This window comes from Setaria viridis, chromosome 5 (assembly GCF_005286985.2).
Source record: "Setaria viridis chromosome 5, Setaria_viridis_v4.0, whole genome shotgun sequence".
Classification (NCBI taxonomy): domain Eukaryota; kingdom Viridiplantae; phylum Streptophyta; class Magnoliopsida; order Poales; family Poaceae; genus Setaria; species Setaria viridis.
Genome location: NC_048267.2, coordinates 7,300,394 through 7,318,301, shown reverse-complemented (window position 1 = coordinate 7,318,301; position 17,908 = coordinate 7,300,394). Strand labels below are relative to the sequence as shown.

General features: G+C 45.1%; 4 protein-coding genes across 4 annotated transcripts; 3 read left to right on the top strand and 1 right to left on the bottom strand.

Annotated features, from left to right (window-relative positions):
* The first annotated feature begins 1,033 nt into the window (after window positions 1-1,033).
* LOC117857322 (uncharacterized) lies at window positions 1,034-2,276 on the top strand. Its single transcript, XM_034739930.2, has one exon. The coding sequence runs from the start codon at window positions 1,577-1,579 to the stop codon at window positions 1,976-1,978; it is 402 nt and encodes a 133-aa protein (XP_034595821.1). The 5' UTR covers window positions 1,034-1,576; the 3' UTR covers window positions 1,979-2,276.
* A 716-nt stretch (window positions 2,277-2,992) lies between these two features.
* Window positions 2,993-3,844, bottom strand: LOC117857320 (16.9 kDa class I heat shock protein 1). Its single transcript, XM_034739927.2, has one exon. It carries the CDS (start codon window positions 3,692-3,694, stop codon window positions 3,239-3,241), a length of 456 nt encoding a protein of 151 aa, XP_034595818.1. The 5' UTR covers window positions 3,695-3,844; the 3' UTR covers window positions 2,993-3,238.
* Window positions 3,845-4,553: 709 nt separating this feature from the next.
* Window positions 4,554-5,367, top strand: LOC117857321 (16.9 kDa class I heat shock protein 1). The gene has a single exon (XM_034739928.2). It carries the CDS (start codon window positions 4,744-4,746, stop codon window positions 5,197-5,199), a length of 456 nt encoding a protein of 151 aa, XP_034595819.1. The 5' UTR covers window positions 4,554-4,743; the 3' UTR covers window positions 5,200-5,367.
* A 9,832-nt stretch (window positions 5,368-15,199) lies between these two features.
* LOC117855735 (16.9 kDa class I heat shock protein 3) lies at window positions 15,200-15,957 on the top strand. The gene has a single exon (XM_034738113.2). The coding sequence runs from the start codon at window positions 15,306-15,308 to the stop codon at window positions 15,756-15,758; it is 453 nt and encodes a 150-aa protein (XP_034594004.1). The 5' UTR covers window positions 15,200-15,305; the 3' UTR covers window positions 15,759-15,957.
* Window positions 15,958-17,908: the final 1,951 nt, after the last annotated feature.

Sequence of the window (17,908 nt, the reverse complement as noted above, 5' to 3'; positions counted from 1 at the left end):
ATGTAACCTTAAATGTCATCCAGAGTTCCAAGACATAAAGCCCAAAATTCTGAATGCCCACTCTATTCCATGGGCTCTTATCAGCTCAAAATTTCAGTTACTGGACATATATTGTTGAAAGTGTATGCCTCATGTAGGCATGCCTGAGTCTGATACATTTATCAGAAGAGAACTACAGGCTGTGTGCCTATATAAGCATATGTACAGTATAGAGAGGTAGAACTGCTGACTGCCTGCCTGACTGCATATGCGTACCTGAACTGGAGGCAACCAGCCGGGCAGGTCGCTCGGTGATCGGCGCCGCATCTCGCCTGATGCTATGCTACCCCGGCCGGCGGGCAGCGGCGGCATAGGCGCATAGCGCAACTGGCATAACTTGCCTGCACGGGCGCGGCCGGATGGCTTGCTACTTGACGAAGCCCTATTCCAGTTGACCAGGCCTACAGGGCCGGGCTATCGTACACAATCAACAGAAGCCTCAAGCAATAGTTGGGCCTATAGGTCTGGCCCGTCCGGCCATGTCACACACTGAGATATGAAATTATGAACTTGGATCTTGTAACGCAGACGATATTTTTTTGACATTCAGCTGGCTTTGAATTTAGCTGCTGCTCACCAATTCAACAACGGTAGGTTCGTTCAACAACACCGCAGGCAACTTCCGTCTAAAAAATTCAACAGCACCCACATGTCACCCAAAAAAGAAAATGTAGTACTTGCTCAACGTCAGCCGGAGAACAAGTCACAGGTTCCTCACAGCATGAGATAGAGCACCACTCCGCTGTGCACTCCAAGAACCCGAACGCGTCAAATCCCGCCACCATTAAACTAACACCACACGCATCGCCTTTTGTCCCGGCGCAACTGGGATCCGACGGCGTCACGGCGACGTACAATAATATACCACGCCATACCGCCGCTCCGCCGATGATAAGCCATGGCGGCGGCGACGCCGACCACTTGTCCGTTGGTTCGAGCACGAGCAGTCGAGCAGCGGGTCTCATCCCCCGCCAAGAATCGCGCGTCCTCTAGCGCCCGGGTGGTTAGCGCCTGACGGTGATCCTGATGCGGACGCTTGGCCCATGCGATTTTCTTTGGCTCCAGTGGGCAGACACATCCCCCGCGGCGCCTCCAAATGGCGATGTGTGGCGCGTTGCGGCCCTCGCAAGCTTACACGTTAAACAAAGAAATCAGGGAATGTGTTTTTGCAGCCTGCACCTTGATCTCCATGGATTGTGCTATTGTTTGTTGTCTACTGCTCTGTCGGCAGCAGCTAGATGCAGTCGAGGGCCTTGTTCAAATTGAGCGTACTTTGAGGTCGAAAGCAGATAATTCGCCTGCAACATAAAAGAGTACCATATGAGGCCGTGACAAAACTGATAGGTGAGTAAATACTATAGTCTAAAGCAGCATTCCAGGATCAGCTCCAGAATCCCAGATCAGCTCAAGTGGGCAACGGTAGACAGTAGACACAGTACTAGAGCGGCTGAAATGTGAGGAAGAACACAGGTATATAAACCGTACGGCCAGGGGCCGCATCATAGAGAGACCATCGGAGGCCAATTAAGCAGGAGGGATGGCAGCAGGGAGGCTCTACCGGCCGAAGGCCAAGAGCTTCTGGATCCTGGTGCGCCGCCTCATCCTCCGCAGGGGTCACAGACCGCCGGCGCCGGGTGGCGCGGAGGAGGACCGGAGGGAGGAGAGGACCGGCCTCCTCAGCAGAAGCTCTCTGGAGCAGCTCCTGGTCACGGACGGCGGCGCTCCCGGGGATGACGATGTCCGCCGGTGCGCCAAGAAGCACGGCCAGCCGGTGGCAGTGCTGCTGCCTCGGCCAGAGGCGGCGGCGGTGTCGGCGGCAGCGGCAGTCGGAGGCCGTGACGGCGCGGCCGTGCACCGGCGGTTCGTGTTCGGCGGGTTCCGACGGCGGCTGCTCATGAGGCGGCCGTGGCGGCCGGTGCTCGTCGCGATCCCGGAGTGATCGTTCGATCGATGGACCGTCAACCGGAAGCCTGATGTCAGTTACGTGGGATCAAGTGCGTCTGTCGAATCAAACTACCTCGGCGGAATTCAGAAGAGTGTCCCATTCTTCTCAGATGCATTTTGTACAGTTGTACCTGTAACGACTTTGCGTGATGTTCGGTTCATCTTTGTTCGTTCCTACCTGCGACCTAGTATCTGCTTTACTCGTTTTGAAATTTGAATATGATGCAACTTGTACATGAACATTTGATTCGGGAAAGAATCTGCGAAGCGCTGGGTGAGAAAATTTAAAATTAGGCTCCATGTGATGCAGGGTGCAATGAGATGACCTGCCGCTACATACCATACCTCGATGTCCGGTAAAAGCAAGCTCAATGATTAGTTCAAACTTTTCTACGAACATTTCTGTTCAAATTTGTGAATTTTCAAATGATCTGACTGGGCTCCTTGGCAGCATCCCTGGATATCCGCGCCCAAGCTATCACAGCTACAGTAGCAGCAGCTTTGCTTTAGCACAAGCAGACAAACGCTCAGTGAAAGCTGGGTCATGTCTGTTTGGATCTTGCTTTCGGCGATGACGAATTGACGACTTAGTCGCTTTTTAACAGGTATACATATAATCATGCTGGGCTGGGCTGGGCTGGGCTAGGCAACATAAGAATCGATCTGAATTGGGCAATCTTGGCCCATCTCTAAACCAGCATAATCGTGAAATGGGCCTAATCAGGACTTGTTCGCATATATTGGACTTAATTTGTTTCACTAACTTCTTGGGTTAGGATTCTCGATGAATTGGGCTAGACTTGGCCTGCAACCGAGAGATAGAAGGTGAGAGACGTCAGCCAGAGCCTGCTCATCCATTCCCAAATCCTGAAACTTGGTCTAGATCATTCTGAACCAGTCCAAGAGATGTGTCTCAATTCCTTTGAGAAAGAGAGATATTTCTCTAAAGCAAAGTTTGTTATCGCACTTTTGAATTTTTTTAGATCGGCAAAAGCACAAGAGATGAATATGCACACAAACAAGAACTGCTTTCTTTTATTTTATTTATTCACTCGCAGAACATACTGAGCCAAGCTCACCGAAGACGGAAAGTACAGAGTACAGACACATGACACTACTAGTAGCCACTACCATGGAACGCTGGAACAGAACACACCAAACATACCAAAGCAGGGTAACCAACGACATACAAGTAGCTCAAACCGCAGATCCTCCGTCCGCCGCATACTCACCCCACGAGTCCGTCCATGACCGCTCAGCCGGAGATCTGGATGCTCTTCACCTCGGGCTTCTTCCCCTCGGCCTTGGGCACGGTGACCGTGAGCACGCCGTTCTCCAGCCCGGCCTTCACCTGCTCCGTCTTGGCGTCCTCCGGCAGGCGGAAGCGCCTCATGAACTGGCCGCTGCTGCGCTCGACGCGGTGCCACCTGTCGTTCTTGTCCTCCTTCTCCTTGCTGCGCTGGCCGCTGATCACCAGCACGTTGCCGTCCTCCACCTCGACCTTGACCTCCTCCTTCTTGACGCCGGGGAGGTCGGCCTTGAACACGTGCGCCTCGGGGGTCTCCTTCCAGTCGATGCGGGCGTTGGCGAAGGCGGCGGTGTCGGAGTCGGAGCCTGCCGACGGGACGATGGAGCGGAACATGTTGTCGAAGGGGTCCCAGAGGTCCATGGAGAAGGGGTCGAACACGTTGCTGCGCCTCACCAGCGACATTGCTGAAGCTCTCTGTGTTTGGACGAACTGAAACTTCTCAGAGGATTGAAGGAGTGCTTGTAGGGAGTAATGCTTTTGCGATCTTCTGCTATTTGGTGGTGGGTTTCGGATGAGGGGGGGAGGCAGGGCATTTATAGGAGCATCCAAGAGTTCGTACGACCCCTTCCTGATGCGTCTCGAGCTCTCTACTTGTGTCTGATTGCTTCTAGAAAGGGAACGCTTTCTCCCGGCGCCGCTGAACGGTTGCTTTCCTTCTCTCTGATCTAGCTCCCGTTCTGCTGTAAACTTTGTATTTGCGAGTAGCTTCCTTCAGATACGATCGCTGTTGGAGTTGTACTAGTGGTACATTCTTTTAAAAAAAATGCTCTCCATTTTTTTGAAAAAACGTATATAGAAGAAGATTACAAAAATTGATGTTACTAGTTACTAAATCTTGAACAAGCAGTCATAACATGTTTTAGATTTTTCTGACTTGCATATTTTGTCCAGATAAAATGTGAAAAATCTTTGGATATCGGCACTACTTTATGTTTCAGAGAAAGTATTTCAAGTTCTTTTCCATTTAGAAAGACTTCCCGGTGCCAGGTATGCCGCCCCATAGTAACGCCGCTAATGGTGATGGACTCCCCAACCTCCACGCAATCATGCATGGAGTACACGTGCCAACTCAGGAGTATAGCCAGATGACAAGAAAAAAAAATCGGCTAGCAGGATGAAGAGAGGGCTCATCCGCTCTGGATGACACGGCCTCTCACACGGCAGCGATCAGGACGCCAGGACACGAGACCGCTCTAGAACATTGTGGGCCCTTCCAGGAGAGACGTCGGGAAGAAGCTGGTCTGGAAAGCAAAAGAGCAAGACGAGGTTGGAGAGAACTCCAGAGGATTCACACACCACACTCCCCTGGGTCCTGACGAAGCTATAAATACATCGCCTCTCACAGCTCAGCTCAGTCCAGAGAGAAAATCGCAATCGCACTGATCAGCAACACAATTCTTCACTTCCGATTCCACACATTCCACAGTCCCAATCGCAGCAACCAACCGACAATGTCGCTCGTCAGGCGCAGCAACGTATTCGACCCCTTCTCCCTCGACCTCTGGGACCCCTTCGACAACATGTTCCGCTCCATCGTCCCGTCGGCAGGCTCCGACTCCGACACCGCCGCCTTCGCCGCCGCGCGCATCGACTGGAAGGAGACGCCGGAGGCGCACGTCTTCAAGGCCGACCTTCCTGGAGTCAAGAAGGAGGAGGTCAAGGTCGAGGTGGAGGACGGCAACGTCCTCGTCATCAGCGGCCAGCGCAGCAAGGAGAAGGAGGACAAGAACGACAGGTGGCACCGCGTCGAACGCAGCAGCGGCCAGTTCATGAGGCGCTTCCGCCTGCCGGAGAACGCCAAGACGGAGCAGGTGAAGGCCGGGCTCGAGAACGGCGTGCTCACCGTCACCGTGCCCAAGGCCGAGGAGAAGAAGCCTGAGGTGAAGGCTATCGAGATCTCTGGTTAAGCATCGTATATGGAACTACGATGGAAGAAAATGGTGGTGGTGCGATGTGATGCTACGAGTCGTGCTTATGAGCTTGTGTTGTGGACGATGTGTACTTCCCTTGCCGTGTATCAGTCTTGTGTTTCCTTGAGGAAGAAATAAAAGCTGCTTTCATATGGCTTTGTTACAGTGGTACTTTCAGCTATCTTTTCCTTATGATTTTTGCCAAATATGAGAAAAAAAATTAGCTCCCTTTGGTAGGGACTCCCGACTTAATGAGGAGTTGGGCTCCGACGAGGAGTTGGAGGAGCTATTTTTTCCCTTCTGGCTCTGGCTATATAAAACTGCTCTCCGGCTCCAAGGGTGGACCTCACAGTTTTTGTCTTTTTGACCGAGAAATCGGAGCTGGAGCTCTACCGGATCTTAAAATGAGCTAGTAAATTAAACTTCATCTTAAAATGAGCTAGTAAATTAAACTTCTTAAAATGAGTTGAGTTAAGATGAGTTAAGTATTTTAAGTAAACTAAACTTGTCAGCCCTAAATTAAACTTCTTAAGTAAACTAAACTTGTCAGTCCTAAACTAAACTTCTTAAAATGAGTTAAGATGAGTTAAGTATTTTAAGTAAACTAAACTTGTCAGCCCCTGAACCAATTAAAATGAGGGCGAGCTAAAAGTTAAGAATTTTAGATATTCACTTGATTTAGTGTTAAAATATATTTTCTTAAATTTGCTTCCAATTTTTACCAATTAAAATGAGGGCAAGTTAAAACTAAGTTAAGAAATTTAGGCATTCACTTAATTTAGTATCAAAAAATATTTTCCTTTAAGAAATTTTTAATAACTTGCTATGAATTTGGCTAAAAATATTGGCATACCAAATAGTTGTAATGAACCAACTGGTTACTTTTTCGGCATAATTTTGTTGGTCTCAATTTAGAGTAATGGATACAGTCAAGAAAGAACACACTACTTTTTCATTCAAAAAGTGATCCCCTTTACAGTAGGGGAGGCTGTTGACGTTCGTTATTGGTACACTTTTAGTGCTATTTATTAAACTAATCCACCACTTGGCACTTGAAATAACCCATTATGTATACGTGTAGTATTTTGGAGGACATTATGTTTTAGAAAATTGGACTAAATTGAAGCATAATTGAAAAAGGCTCAGGACAATCGACAACATAGAGAAAGGCGAAGGCCAGAGGCCTCAAAAAGGTCCTGGGATGATTGGCCTAGGGTCCCATGGAGCCCATTCATGCTCATCTTCAGCGAGGACTCCTCCAAAAATACTTAGGGGTTAAGTTTCACAAGATATAGCAAGTTCACTTCAGGATCAAAGATGGAAACAAGCAGGACTTTGGAAAAGATATCAAGATCCATCCTTATCCCGAGGCTATCGACGTGCAAGTTCCATATACAAGTAAAAATAAGTTTCCATGATATCATAGAAGACTTGGTGACGAAGTTGGGCGCGAGACGATAAAAGGAACGCCAAGCCGATCGGCCTGGACCCCCCTAGGCCGATCGGCCTAGGGTGTTTCCTTGCCTCCTCGCCTTCCAATTTAAGCCATGGCACCTCTGGATTATAAATACCCCGAAAATTCACCGAGCCCCACCAAAGGGAGCTAAGGGCCGCTGCAAGTCTTCGAAGTTGTGTAGGAGATGTCTTAGGCCGATCCTAGCTACCATGGCCTCCCTGCGCGGTTTGTGCTATGGTGGAGTTCAGGAGCTAGTTGTGATCATCAATGATATGTACTCGGAGGTGATGATTTAAATACATATATTATATGAGCAATGTTCTTCATGTCATCTGATCTGTTAGCGACTCAATGCCTCCTTTTATGCTCTTTTATCTATCATGAATATGCTTATTCCTTAATCTAATTCATGATTAGACTACATAGCATGCTTTATGTAATCATGGAGATTAGATCTAGTATGTTGATCCTTCTTGATACTAGGCATGTTCACCTATGTTCATGCCCTTAAACTGCCTGCGTCGATAGAGAGGATCGTGATAGGATCTGGCTTGTGTAAGGTGGGGGTTTTCGGAAGGTTGACTGGAGGTAGTAGTTTAAAGATTGCTTTGGATGAGATGCATGTTGTGCTTGCTTATTAGCTAGAACTACAACTAGAAGATGATAGGTTCTTGCTATCCTTGGTGGTGTTACATCATATATATTTATGGATGCAATCTACCTTTATTCATGATTCATCTTTACATCAAGATTACCCTCCATATGCAATCTATGCTTCATGTTAGGATTAGATCCGTTGAGCTAGATAGAAAATCCTAGTTAGTTCGTTGATGATCCACGAATTGATAAACTTTGGATGTAATACTCTAAGGGAAATGCTACGATGATCCGTGCGCTTGTGGTTTACAAATTGGCGCGCTAACTACCGTCAACAGAGGCTCTCCTTTTATGGTATGAGTTAACCTATCTTACATTTCAAAAATACCCTTACTCAACTACTATATTTTAGGAATATGTCATACATAAAGGTCATTAGTGTACATGTGTTCAAATTGGATTTCTCCACATAATCACGTTTCTCTTGCCACCACCATCTACCATTGGTCCTTCACTCACGATCCTTCCGCCACGTGATGATCCGGAACGCCAAGACCTCCAGCAAGTTTAAGCATCTGAGGGTACGCCATTCCTTTATTTTGACAAGCTAATCCTTGTAATCAACCTCGAAGAATTTCCTGTTGTTTCCTTTACTGCAAAATGGACGGATGGAACTATACCAACATTTGGTAATGAAATCCAAAGCTTCGAGGGTTAGTACACTAGAAACCTTCCAATACCGATGACACATATAATCTTCCAAACCTTAATATCATTAGGAACATGCGAGGGTGAGTGACTTCCACACTTCTGCAGATCGCCTCAAACATGCGACGCTTACCATTTATTTCCCACGATCAACGTGTCGAGGGTAAAGATTAATTTGGCCATCCCAACAAACTTGAATTTAGTTGGACAAATATTGTATCCCAACCAATCAGGCTCTTAGATCATTCAAAACAAAGTCTAAAATCTCATTTTGGTAACAAAATAAAAAATTCCTACTCCAACAGTGACCTAATACCATTGCCAATTTTTTCACATGCCCCCAAAATTTCGCTTCCTATCTCCTAGTCGTCCGATCGACGTGCCATTTTTCTAGTTTGGCTTGTGTCTCCGACTTCCTCCACCACATCCTCCCTCATCCCTCCTCAGGGGCGACATTGTATGTCATGCACACATGACACCCGCCGGCCACTCCACGTTTCCGCCCTCCCATTCTTCCTGACATCGAGCCTCCCCCTCCGCAGGTGATGCCGGGCATGACCCAATGGGTGACGTCGGCAGGTGGTCGGATGACTAGCTGGGCGTCCATCTCAACATCTTCCACTGCAGCCCCATCCAGATGGCACCACTGCAAACTTCCCACACCGCAAGCTCGTTGTAGCCCTCCGCAAGGCCCCAATCTGAACGCTCTATAAGGCACCAATCCAAATCAATCTTGGACGGAGATTCTTCCATGGTGTTCAATTGAGTTTGGATTTCTTCATAGCCTTTGAATCGTGGTGTTGTTAGTTCAGTGTGTATGCTTGCTTTGTCTATTGTTACGTGGTAAAATATTGAATGCTTGAGGTTGTTAATTGCTCTTTTTTGATTAATTTCACCCAGGGCAGTGGAGTGTTTGTCTTGATCATCTACAATTTCAATTGCCAGAATCAGTACTGCACCAATGGTGCTGAGTATGAAATCGATCTCCCCGCGTAAAAAAATATATTTGTTTGGCCGATTGTTGGGAGATCTTAGAATAATATCTCACATGAATGCTCTACTGATAAAATTTCGTTTGACTTGCTAGCTAGACTCTTGTCCATTGTCCTATTTGTTTCTTGCTAGTGGTGATAGAGAGAGAGGGGGGGGGGATGCGGCAAGAGAAAGAAAACACACCCAGAGGGAGAAACATTAGGTACTTTTCAGTGACAAAAAGAGCTAGGTCCGTTTCTTTCTATATGATAATATGCACCGAGGGGAGGTTGCTGCATGTCTGAGACTTGAGACCTCGGATACTTGTGCTGATGTCTAGCAACCTGAGCTAGCACTGTCCCCATAGTTTGGCCATGCCCATTTATGAGCAATATTAAGAAAGAGCATGGAGTGCATCCAAGGGTGCTACAAGGCTACAACTCTGAGCCAGATCCCCTGCTGGATCTGGCAGAACTGGCTAAACATCAATTCAATGGAATTGATTCTGTTGAAGAAAATCGATAAACTTGCAGTTTTCCTGTCTTCGAGCAATGATGTGAGACATACCAGTTTCCCTTACTAGAGCCGAGCGGTTGCCTGATTAATCACGTGGCATCATTTGAATTTTTTTTGAATTTAATCTTTTAGGAACAGTTGCGGGAGGGGTTCTTTTTTAATTCCAATATTTTTAGCAAGGTTATGAAACCAGATTTTTTTAGCCTCTATTTTTTTGGCACTCTTGGTGATGCTCTTAGAGCCCCTCCTACCGTTGTCGGAAGTATGGAGCCCCTACTAAGCTGCTTTTATAAATTTACATACATTGAAGCTTGAACAGGGACTAGAGATCAAAGATGAAGAGACCAAGAGTACAAGACCCTCCTGATGTTTTTTCTTTTCCCCTAGATCCACTATTGCATCTATGAGATAGTCGATTTTATTAGCTCGTTGTTGCTTTCCTAAAAACAATTAAACCGTATTTTAGCTTGTTGCAACAGCAAACACTTCAAAACGCGATTATTAGTTCAAACTTTTCAAAGGTCAATAGATTCATAATTTCATAACAACATTAGTTCTTTCCATATGGATAACATATCAATACAACCACTGATAAATGAATAAAAGTTTAATCTTTAATTATATTTAGTAACAAGAAAACTATAGCTCATTCAAATACTATATTTATGAATGATTTTTTTACCTTGTCATCAGCTTCTTTCTAACATTTTATTTTCTGCTTTAGTAGCCTGTTTCAACACTCATGGACTGATCCAGGTGGCCAACCTGTTTACTAGACATTTATGCGTTACAAAAGTTTTGCTGCTGTAAGAATGAGCATGAAAACACTACAAATCCCTATCCTAACCTCGCACGATTAATACAGATGGAAAAAAGTAGTCCGATCTAAATGAGCGCGACAATGCCACTCTAGCATTTCTACTAATCACTAATATGCAATATGCACAAATTTATATGTAAATACCCAGCGATACAACTTCATGCGTACGGATCTCACCTGTTTGGTACTTTAAAATGAGTTTACTAAGTTAATATCTATTTTTCAACACTATTTGTCTCTAAGGACAACCCATATTTCTTCCAACCATTGTAAAACTTGTTATTTATATTATCTAAATTATTGTTGTACAAGCACATGACTTTATATATGTTATGAATCCTAGGCAATACCCAAAAAATGAGAAAAAACCTTGAAATCTTTAAATGAAAACTTCTAAAATAAAGTGTGTCTATGAGAGTGTTGCCAATTCATTTTTTTATTCTCCTCTTGAGAGTAACAAGTTATTTCTTAGACCAATAATGTTTTAATTGGAATATATGGACAAACATCTCCCTCTATGGTGGTGTTGGTAAGATTGGTGCATGCATGACTTCTTTAATGAATTATTTATGTATACCTTTGCACCATAAAAAAAATCCTATGTGAAATATGATTTCCTTATATGAAGATAATTTTTTTCCGATTCTGGTCTCCATACAATCACAGTCTTAGCCCAAACATACAAAGAGACAGCTAACAAATAGCCAAATACCACTAAATAGCAAGCATTCTTGCGACTTAAGCAAGCATGAATAATAAATATCCACTATGATTTGAAAAAATATCTATGACCATTGACTCCAAGATTTATTATGCCTATTTTATCATGGTTTGTGCTTCCTGCAGCCAAGATGAGTGTCTAATGTGTCACCCCCTCCCCCTGATAACCACCTGGGAAATGTCGTTTGTGAAGTATTTGTATTAATGTGACTTAGCTTGTTATAAATCTCGATATATTGGGAGGTTTACATGCAATTTCTAGATTCAAACATAACCCAAGAGTGATAGTAGTTTTTAATTCCAAGTCCCGTGCAACCCATGTGTACGTACCAAGCTAGTGTTAAAAAGCATCCAGTAGGCCATATCATTTTCGAGTGTTTGTTCCGATGTATCCAGACAAAAGTGGGCCATTGTTTTTTAGGATAATTCTAGGTGTTACCAACCTACCGCACGAAAAATGCAACACTAAAATTGTGTGATAATGTTACTAATAACCCATCTATTCCTATTTTGGTTGGAATTTATTACATACTATTAGGGGTGCTACCGTGCATTGGTATAGCACCATAACAATTTGGAGAGCATATCTGGTACTAATCACGGTAGAACCGTCAAAGCGAATGAAAAAATCAAACAAAAAAAATGTATGGATAGAGAATGTGATCTGGTATGTGCAAGAAAAATCTAAGTATGAACAAAAACTTATGCAAGGAGGAATGAAAAAGAGAAATCAATTCATATGTTTCGGTTCAAGCTCCAATCTTAATTTTTACATGTGCATAGTTGATACGAACTTTATCCATCTACATTTTTGTTGAAATTTCTGTGTATGTTTTTTTATGAACAGGAGGTGTTGCCCCTACTGGTTATATATTAAATTGTTATATATTAAATTATAAAGGATAGGTAATAAAAAATGAATTTATGTGCATGTTTAGATGTGCTACAGTGAAGTCGTTTTTTATGAATGTCAACCAATTTTTTTTTGCAGGTTCTATTTAGGGAACGTATTGGCTTCGTCACTCCGACGCACTTTGCAGCATGGTGAAAATCAAAAGGTGTTAGTATTCCATGTGTGCCGAACGTTGGAGTCATCAGCAATGCATTTCTTCGGTTCCCATGAATAGCTTTTTTGTTTGTGGATTGATTTGTAAGCTCTATTAATGTCGTTAAACACTTGCTCGAGGTCATGTAGCATTTAGCTACACGCATAATACTTGTAAAATTACATCTTTCGGAGGTGGTTGAAGCTGAAATTTTCTTTTCATTATCTAAAAAACACGTGAGTTTATATGGTGCAATTTTTTTTCAAGTTGAGGACATCATCCCTTCACCTATTAATTCATGTGAGAATACAACATTTTTCTTGAAACAAAAAAAGAGAGAACTTTGTGGAAGGGACAAATGTTCTGCAAAACTCCATGAACATGTAGAAGAGAATACGCTATCTCTGCCGAGAGCTCATAACATTCGTTCCTAGGGAGAAAGAAGGTGTGCTTCTGGACCATAGTTTCCTTAGAGCAACTTCAAGAATCTTCTAAAAAATTCTTTCCTAAAATTATCTATTGGGGGCTCTAATAAAAATTTCTTTCCCCAAAATCATGTAACACAATAGTAGATCCCCATAATAAACTCCCCAATACTTTAAAACTGGCCACGTCATCACGCATGGACCCCTTTGGCAAGTCACGCTGTAACTTATCTGTCCATCTCCTCTCTCCATTCTCCATCCTACGGCTCACGAAAATTCAAAGCATCTGACTCACAAGTCCCACGCACGCATACACGCAAGTGAGCCGTCGTCTTCCTCAATTTCCCCTTGCTTCACTCTGCTTTGCTCAAGAAACTAGAGCAACGGTCAAATCCATCACCAGCGGTCTAGATGGGCAACAAGAACTAAGTAAAATCAATTTTCCAAGGCCTATCCTTCTCTTATGCGCTTTCAATTTTGTTTGAAGATGGCTTAATTTCCTGTTGGTTGCTCAATTTTGTTGAAGATGGTTTAATTTCCCGTTGGTTGCTGCTCCTCTGCTTACCTTCCCGAGCCGTTGATCGGAGAAATTGCTGCTGTCCAAGCTACTGGAGCCAGTCTGCTTCGGTGGGTTGCTTCAGCCAGGCTATAGCACTGGCCCGCCTACGCTCGCCTACCTGGGTTGTAGCATCCTGCTGCTGGACCTAGTACTGCCGGCAAGCGCAGTGGGACGACAACGCAATGACGCGACAGAACAGCGATGCGGCCGGATAGCGCTGCAGGATGACGACGCGATGGCATGGCGGGCGGCGTGGTGGCATGGCCGGACAGCTTGGCAGTGGTGAGGAAGGGGCAGCCGTTGTTGTAGGGTCCTGCAGCAGGGTAGGCTGGGCTGGCAGTGGCCTGTCGACATCGGCAACGAAGCACCATGGGAGGGGAGAAAGATAGAAGGGAGAGGATGCGCAAGGCTAGGAATCGGTCGCACGCGGGATGCCAGGCTAATTCCGGCCAGCGGCCGCCATCCCGCTAGTTCCTGGTAAGCGGCCCCGGCAATGGATGTCCCAGCGGCGGCGGCAGTGTGGAGCGAAGCAGATACGCAAAGAAAAGAATGGGGAAAGTCTGCGATTAGGGAGGAGAGAACTCACGCAAATATACGAGACGACGGGTTCTCGATTCCGCTCCGTTAATATTTGCAGCAGGTTTGGGGACCTGTTGGAAGCTCTTTTTTCAATTTTTCCCCTAATTAGGGTAATTTAAAGGAGCTTCAGTGCTGCGTCGAATTGATCTGAATTGGTGGGCCCGTTAAAGTGACGTTCTGCACGGTTCGACGGCCCTGCGTCGAGTTCGATCGGTGGGACCCACGTCGTCTAAAAAAAAACAGTTTTCCTCCTCCGTGTTCCTTCTTCCTCGTTCCCCTTTCTCTCTTTTTGCAAGCAGATGAGTCCTGCTGCCGCCGGATTCGGCAGCCCCAATCCCGGCTGAACACGAACGCGAGCTCCTCTCGTGCCCCTCTACCGATTCTTCAGCCTCAATACAGAATTTCTTGGTTGCTGCAGCTCCCATGGATTAGGGGCATTTGACAGATGAAGAAGAAACCTCCGATTCAGATGCTGGGGAGGTCAATCCAGTGGGGAAATTTCTAATTCGATTGATGGAGAGCTCTATTCGCCGGCCGAGCTTCTGTCCATATGTGCTAGTTGGATTGATTTGTGAGATCGATTGATTTCTTCTGTCCCTCACGCGCGGCCGGCGCCTGTCCGCACGGCACCTCCATGGCCATGCGGATGAGCGCAAGGAGTGCCGTCAAGGGACTTCTACGCCTGCATGAACTTGGTTCAGGCAGCATCGGCCTCGACTCCGTCAGGCGGCATCAGTCTCGACTCCGGGCAGGATCACCCTTACGACCCGGTCCCCAACTCCCGTCGCCGAGCGCTGGTCTGGTTGAGCAGCGGAGCGGAAATAATATTTTAATCGCTTGAGTTCGACTAGTATTTGGGCGTTCTGGGAGTGGTAAAATTTGCATTTTGCCATAAATGGCAACTGTAGCATTTCATTTGTATTTGTGAATTATTGTCCAAATATTGACTAATTAGGCTTAAAAGATACATCTCGCAAAGTACAACAAAACTGTGCAATTAATTTTTGATTTCATCTACATTTAGTACTCCATGCATACTCCATGCATGTACCGCAAATTTGATGTGATGGAAAATCTTCTTTTTGCATAGTACCAAAGTTGGGATTTTGGGTAACTAAACCGGCCCATAAACCGGCCCTTGGAGGTCGATTTCCAGTCTGACACCAAAACGCCGTTGTTGACTATGTGCACGATTCGCTCTCCTCGTCTCATAAATCGATTTCGAGATACACTGGAGCCGGCCTTATTACAACTTTACATGCCACACTGCTGAGCAGAATGGATTTGGCATTGGCTCATTGCCGTCAACAAGATCAAATCAAGCTGATCTGGCTCGCAGTTTTCTAAAAGCAAGTAATCCAACAAGGAACTGAACCGAAGCAAGTGGGAGATGGAATTATGGACGAGCTAAAAAGAGAGCATAAACGGGAGTCGTCTAGAAGAAAATAGAAAAGCCGAGAAAGAAGGAAGGATAATAATGCTGAGAAGTTCGTTTAAAAAAAAAGATAATAATGCTGAGAAGCAGGAGGAAGGTGAAGAGAATTCCAGATGGTTCACGAGATACGTTCCCTCACCAACCTATAAGTACCCTGCCTCGGCTCCAACCCCCAACCATCGAGAAGAGCTGAAGAGCACACAGACAGAGCAACGCGTGCAAACGACTTGATCCATCCACTCGCGCTCACAAACCCAACCGACAACAACGATGTCGCTCGTGAGGCGCAGCAACGTGTTCGACCCCTTCGCCGACTTCTGGGACCCCTTCGACGTCTTCCGCTCCCTGGTCCCGTCCGTCGCGTCGTCGGACCGTGACACCGCCGCCTTCGCCAACGCGCGCGTCGACTGGAAGGAGACCCCCGAGGCGCACGTCTTCAAGGCCGACCTCCCCGGCGTCAAGAAGGAGGAGGTCAAGGTCGAGGTGGAGGACGGCAATGTCCTGGTGATCAGCGGCGAGCGCAGCAAGGAGAAGGAGGACAAGAACGACAAGTGGCACCGCGTCGAGCGCAGCAGCGGCAAGTTCCTCCGCCGCTTCCGCCTGCCGGAGGACGCCAAGACGGACCAGGTGAAGGCCGGCATGGAGAACGGCGTGCTCACGGTCACCGTGCCCAAGGCAGAGGTCAAGAAGCCTGAGGTGAAGGCCATCGAGATCTCCGGTTAGGCAACCATGCATGGACGTGGGACGACGATGATGCTCCGGTTCTGGTCGTGATTGGTTGATGTGTGTGTCATGCATGGTCTACTGCGTATTTCTCTTGGTTGTGTCTGTGTAATCGTCTGCAATCCATGTTCTCCCTGTGTAATCGTCTTGAGCATATATAAAAGTGAATAAAGTATCGTCTGCATCATTTAAAAGAGAACGAGTGCCGACTGTTAAGTTTTTCACAAGTGTTTTCCTGCTCTGTTTCAGTGCAGGGGATAATGCAGTATGAATTGTATGGGTCGTTCGTTTGGGAAGCTAACGGAGTGCAGTTCGAAGTTGCAAGGCATGCAGATCAGCAAGCTCCCCGAAAATGAAGACGGCGGTAATGTAATACTGCAAAAATTGAGCCAGAAACAAGATGGCCCAGCTATATTCAAACCTCTTTGAGGATGAACAGTTTCCTTAATAAGAAGGGTTGTACTCTGAACGTGACAACCTGAAACTGCAACCGGAAAAATGTACCGATCCAGATTACAAATGTCATATAGTTCAGAATTCTGACTTAGTAGCTATTCCCTTCGAATGTTTCAGAAAAATAAAATGTCTACTCCTCACAGTAAACAACATGTGATCACATATGATTTTTACAATTAACCAAAATCAAGGTTTTTTAGAAAATAAATTAAAAGGAATGGATATGTGTTTTAGTTCCTCTCTAAATTGTGGACCACTTCATCCTGCTTAAAGAAAGAACATATTTGCTAGACCTATGGTTAATGGTCTGTTTGGATTCACCCTAAACCGTAAACCAGGAGAGGAAGTTGTCGGAAGTAAATAAGTAAATGTAAGACAATACTAATTTTTGTCACGAAGCTGTTGGAGGTAAACTATAACAAAAAAAATTAAATTCTTTTCTGTAATTTACATAGTAGAAATTAGTGTACACTAATAAGTGTCGTTAGCATAATGGGGGCCAGAGCCCCCTCAGCTCCCTTCATCCACCCCTCAGCATACCGATGCCAAAGTAGTGCAACCCTCTGTAGGAATCATGTGTCATGGACCTCGATTTGGGGGTAAAATCTCTCAGGCCTTTTTTAGTTTTTTTTCAACTTTGACACTATATTTCCCATCACATCAAACTTGCGGTACATGCATGGAGTACTAAATGTAGACAAAATCAAAAACTAATTGCACAGTTTTGTTGTACTTTGTGAGACGAATCTTTTGCGCCTAATTAGTCAATGTTTGGACAATAATTCATAAATACAACCGAAATGCTACAGTTGCGCATTTATGGTAAAATGCAAACTTTGCCACTCCCAATTTAGGAACTAAACAAGGCCTCAGTTGTTGGCAAAATGCAAACTTTGCCACTCCCAATTTAGGAACTAAACAAGGTCTCAGTTGTTACTATAGTAGATGCAAAAAACTTGTGATGTTGACGTACGAAACGTTCAAAATCTCTTTAAAATGAAGCAAATTTCAATTGATAAATAGTTATCGTAGGATCAGACTTGATTGTTTTTTCTTCTCTCTATGAAAATGTTTATCTCGTTCCCATAGCAATAGAGCTAGTAGAGGGACTAATAGGGGCAATGGCCCCCCTCGACCTCCACGTACACTTTTATAAACACATTTTTTTCATACCATCAACAAAATAACAAAATACATGATCTCATCGACATTTGTTGTTTCGTTGTTTAGGAATGACCAACACATTCTTCTAGAATACAGATGCGGTATCTGAAATAAATGTAAGAATATTATGAAATACTTTTTCAAGATAGACCTACATGTATAATTCTTTTAGTTCCCACAAGGCTAACGTTGAGAAATTTTTGACATTTGGAACCGTACAGAGTTGTCCTGTAACTGTATTTTTCACTATCCTTTACTCCTTTTTTTTAAAAAAAAATCTGTCTGACTTGGCAAGGTTGCTGAGGAACTGTCAATTCAATGTAACCCTGCAACAGTTTTCCTTAAAATCCATCCGTGAAAAGAACATCACTGGAATGCTCTAGTAGCACTGTAGTACCATGCAAAAGAGGGCTGCACACCGACACAGCGCTCGATCGGCTTCCGCAATCATTCACGATTATTCTCCTTGCCAACCAAATCCATCAAGCTTTGGTCTAGAAACCGACAAAGTGGATTGCGGATGGGAAATA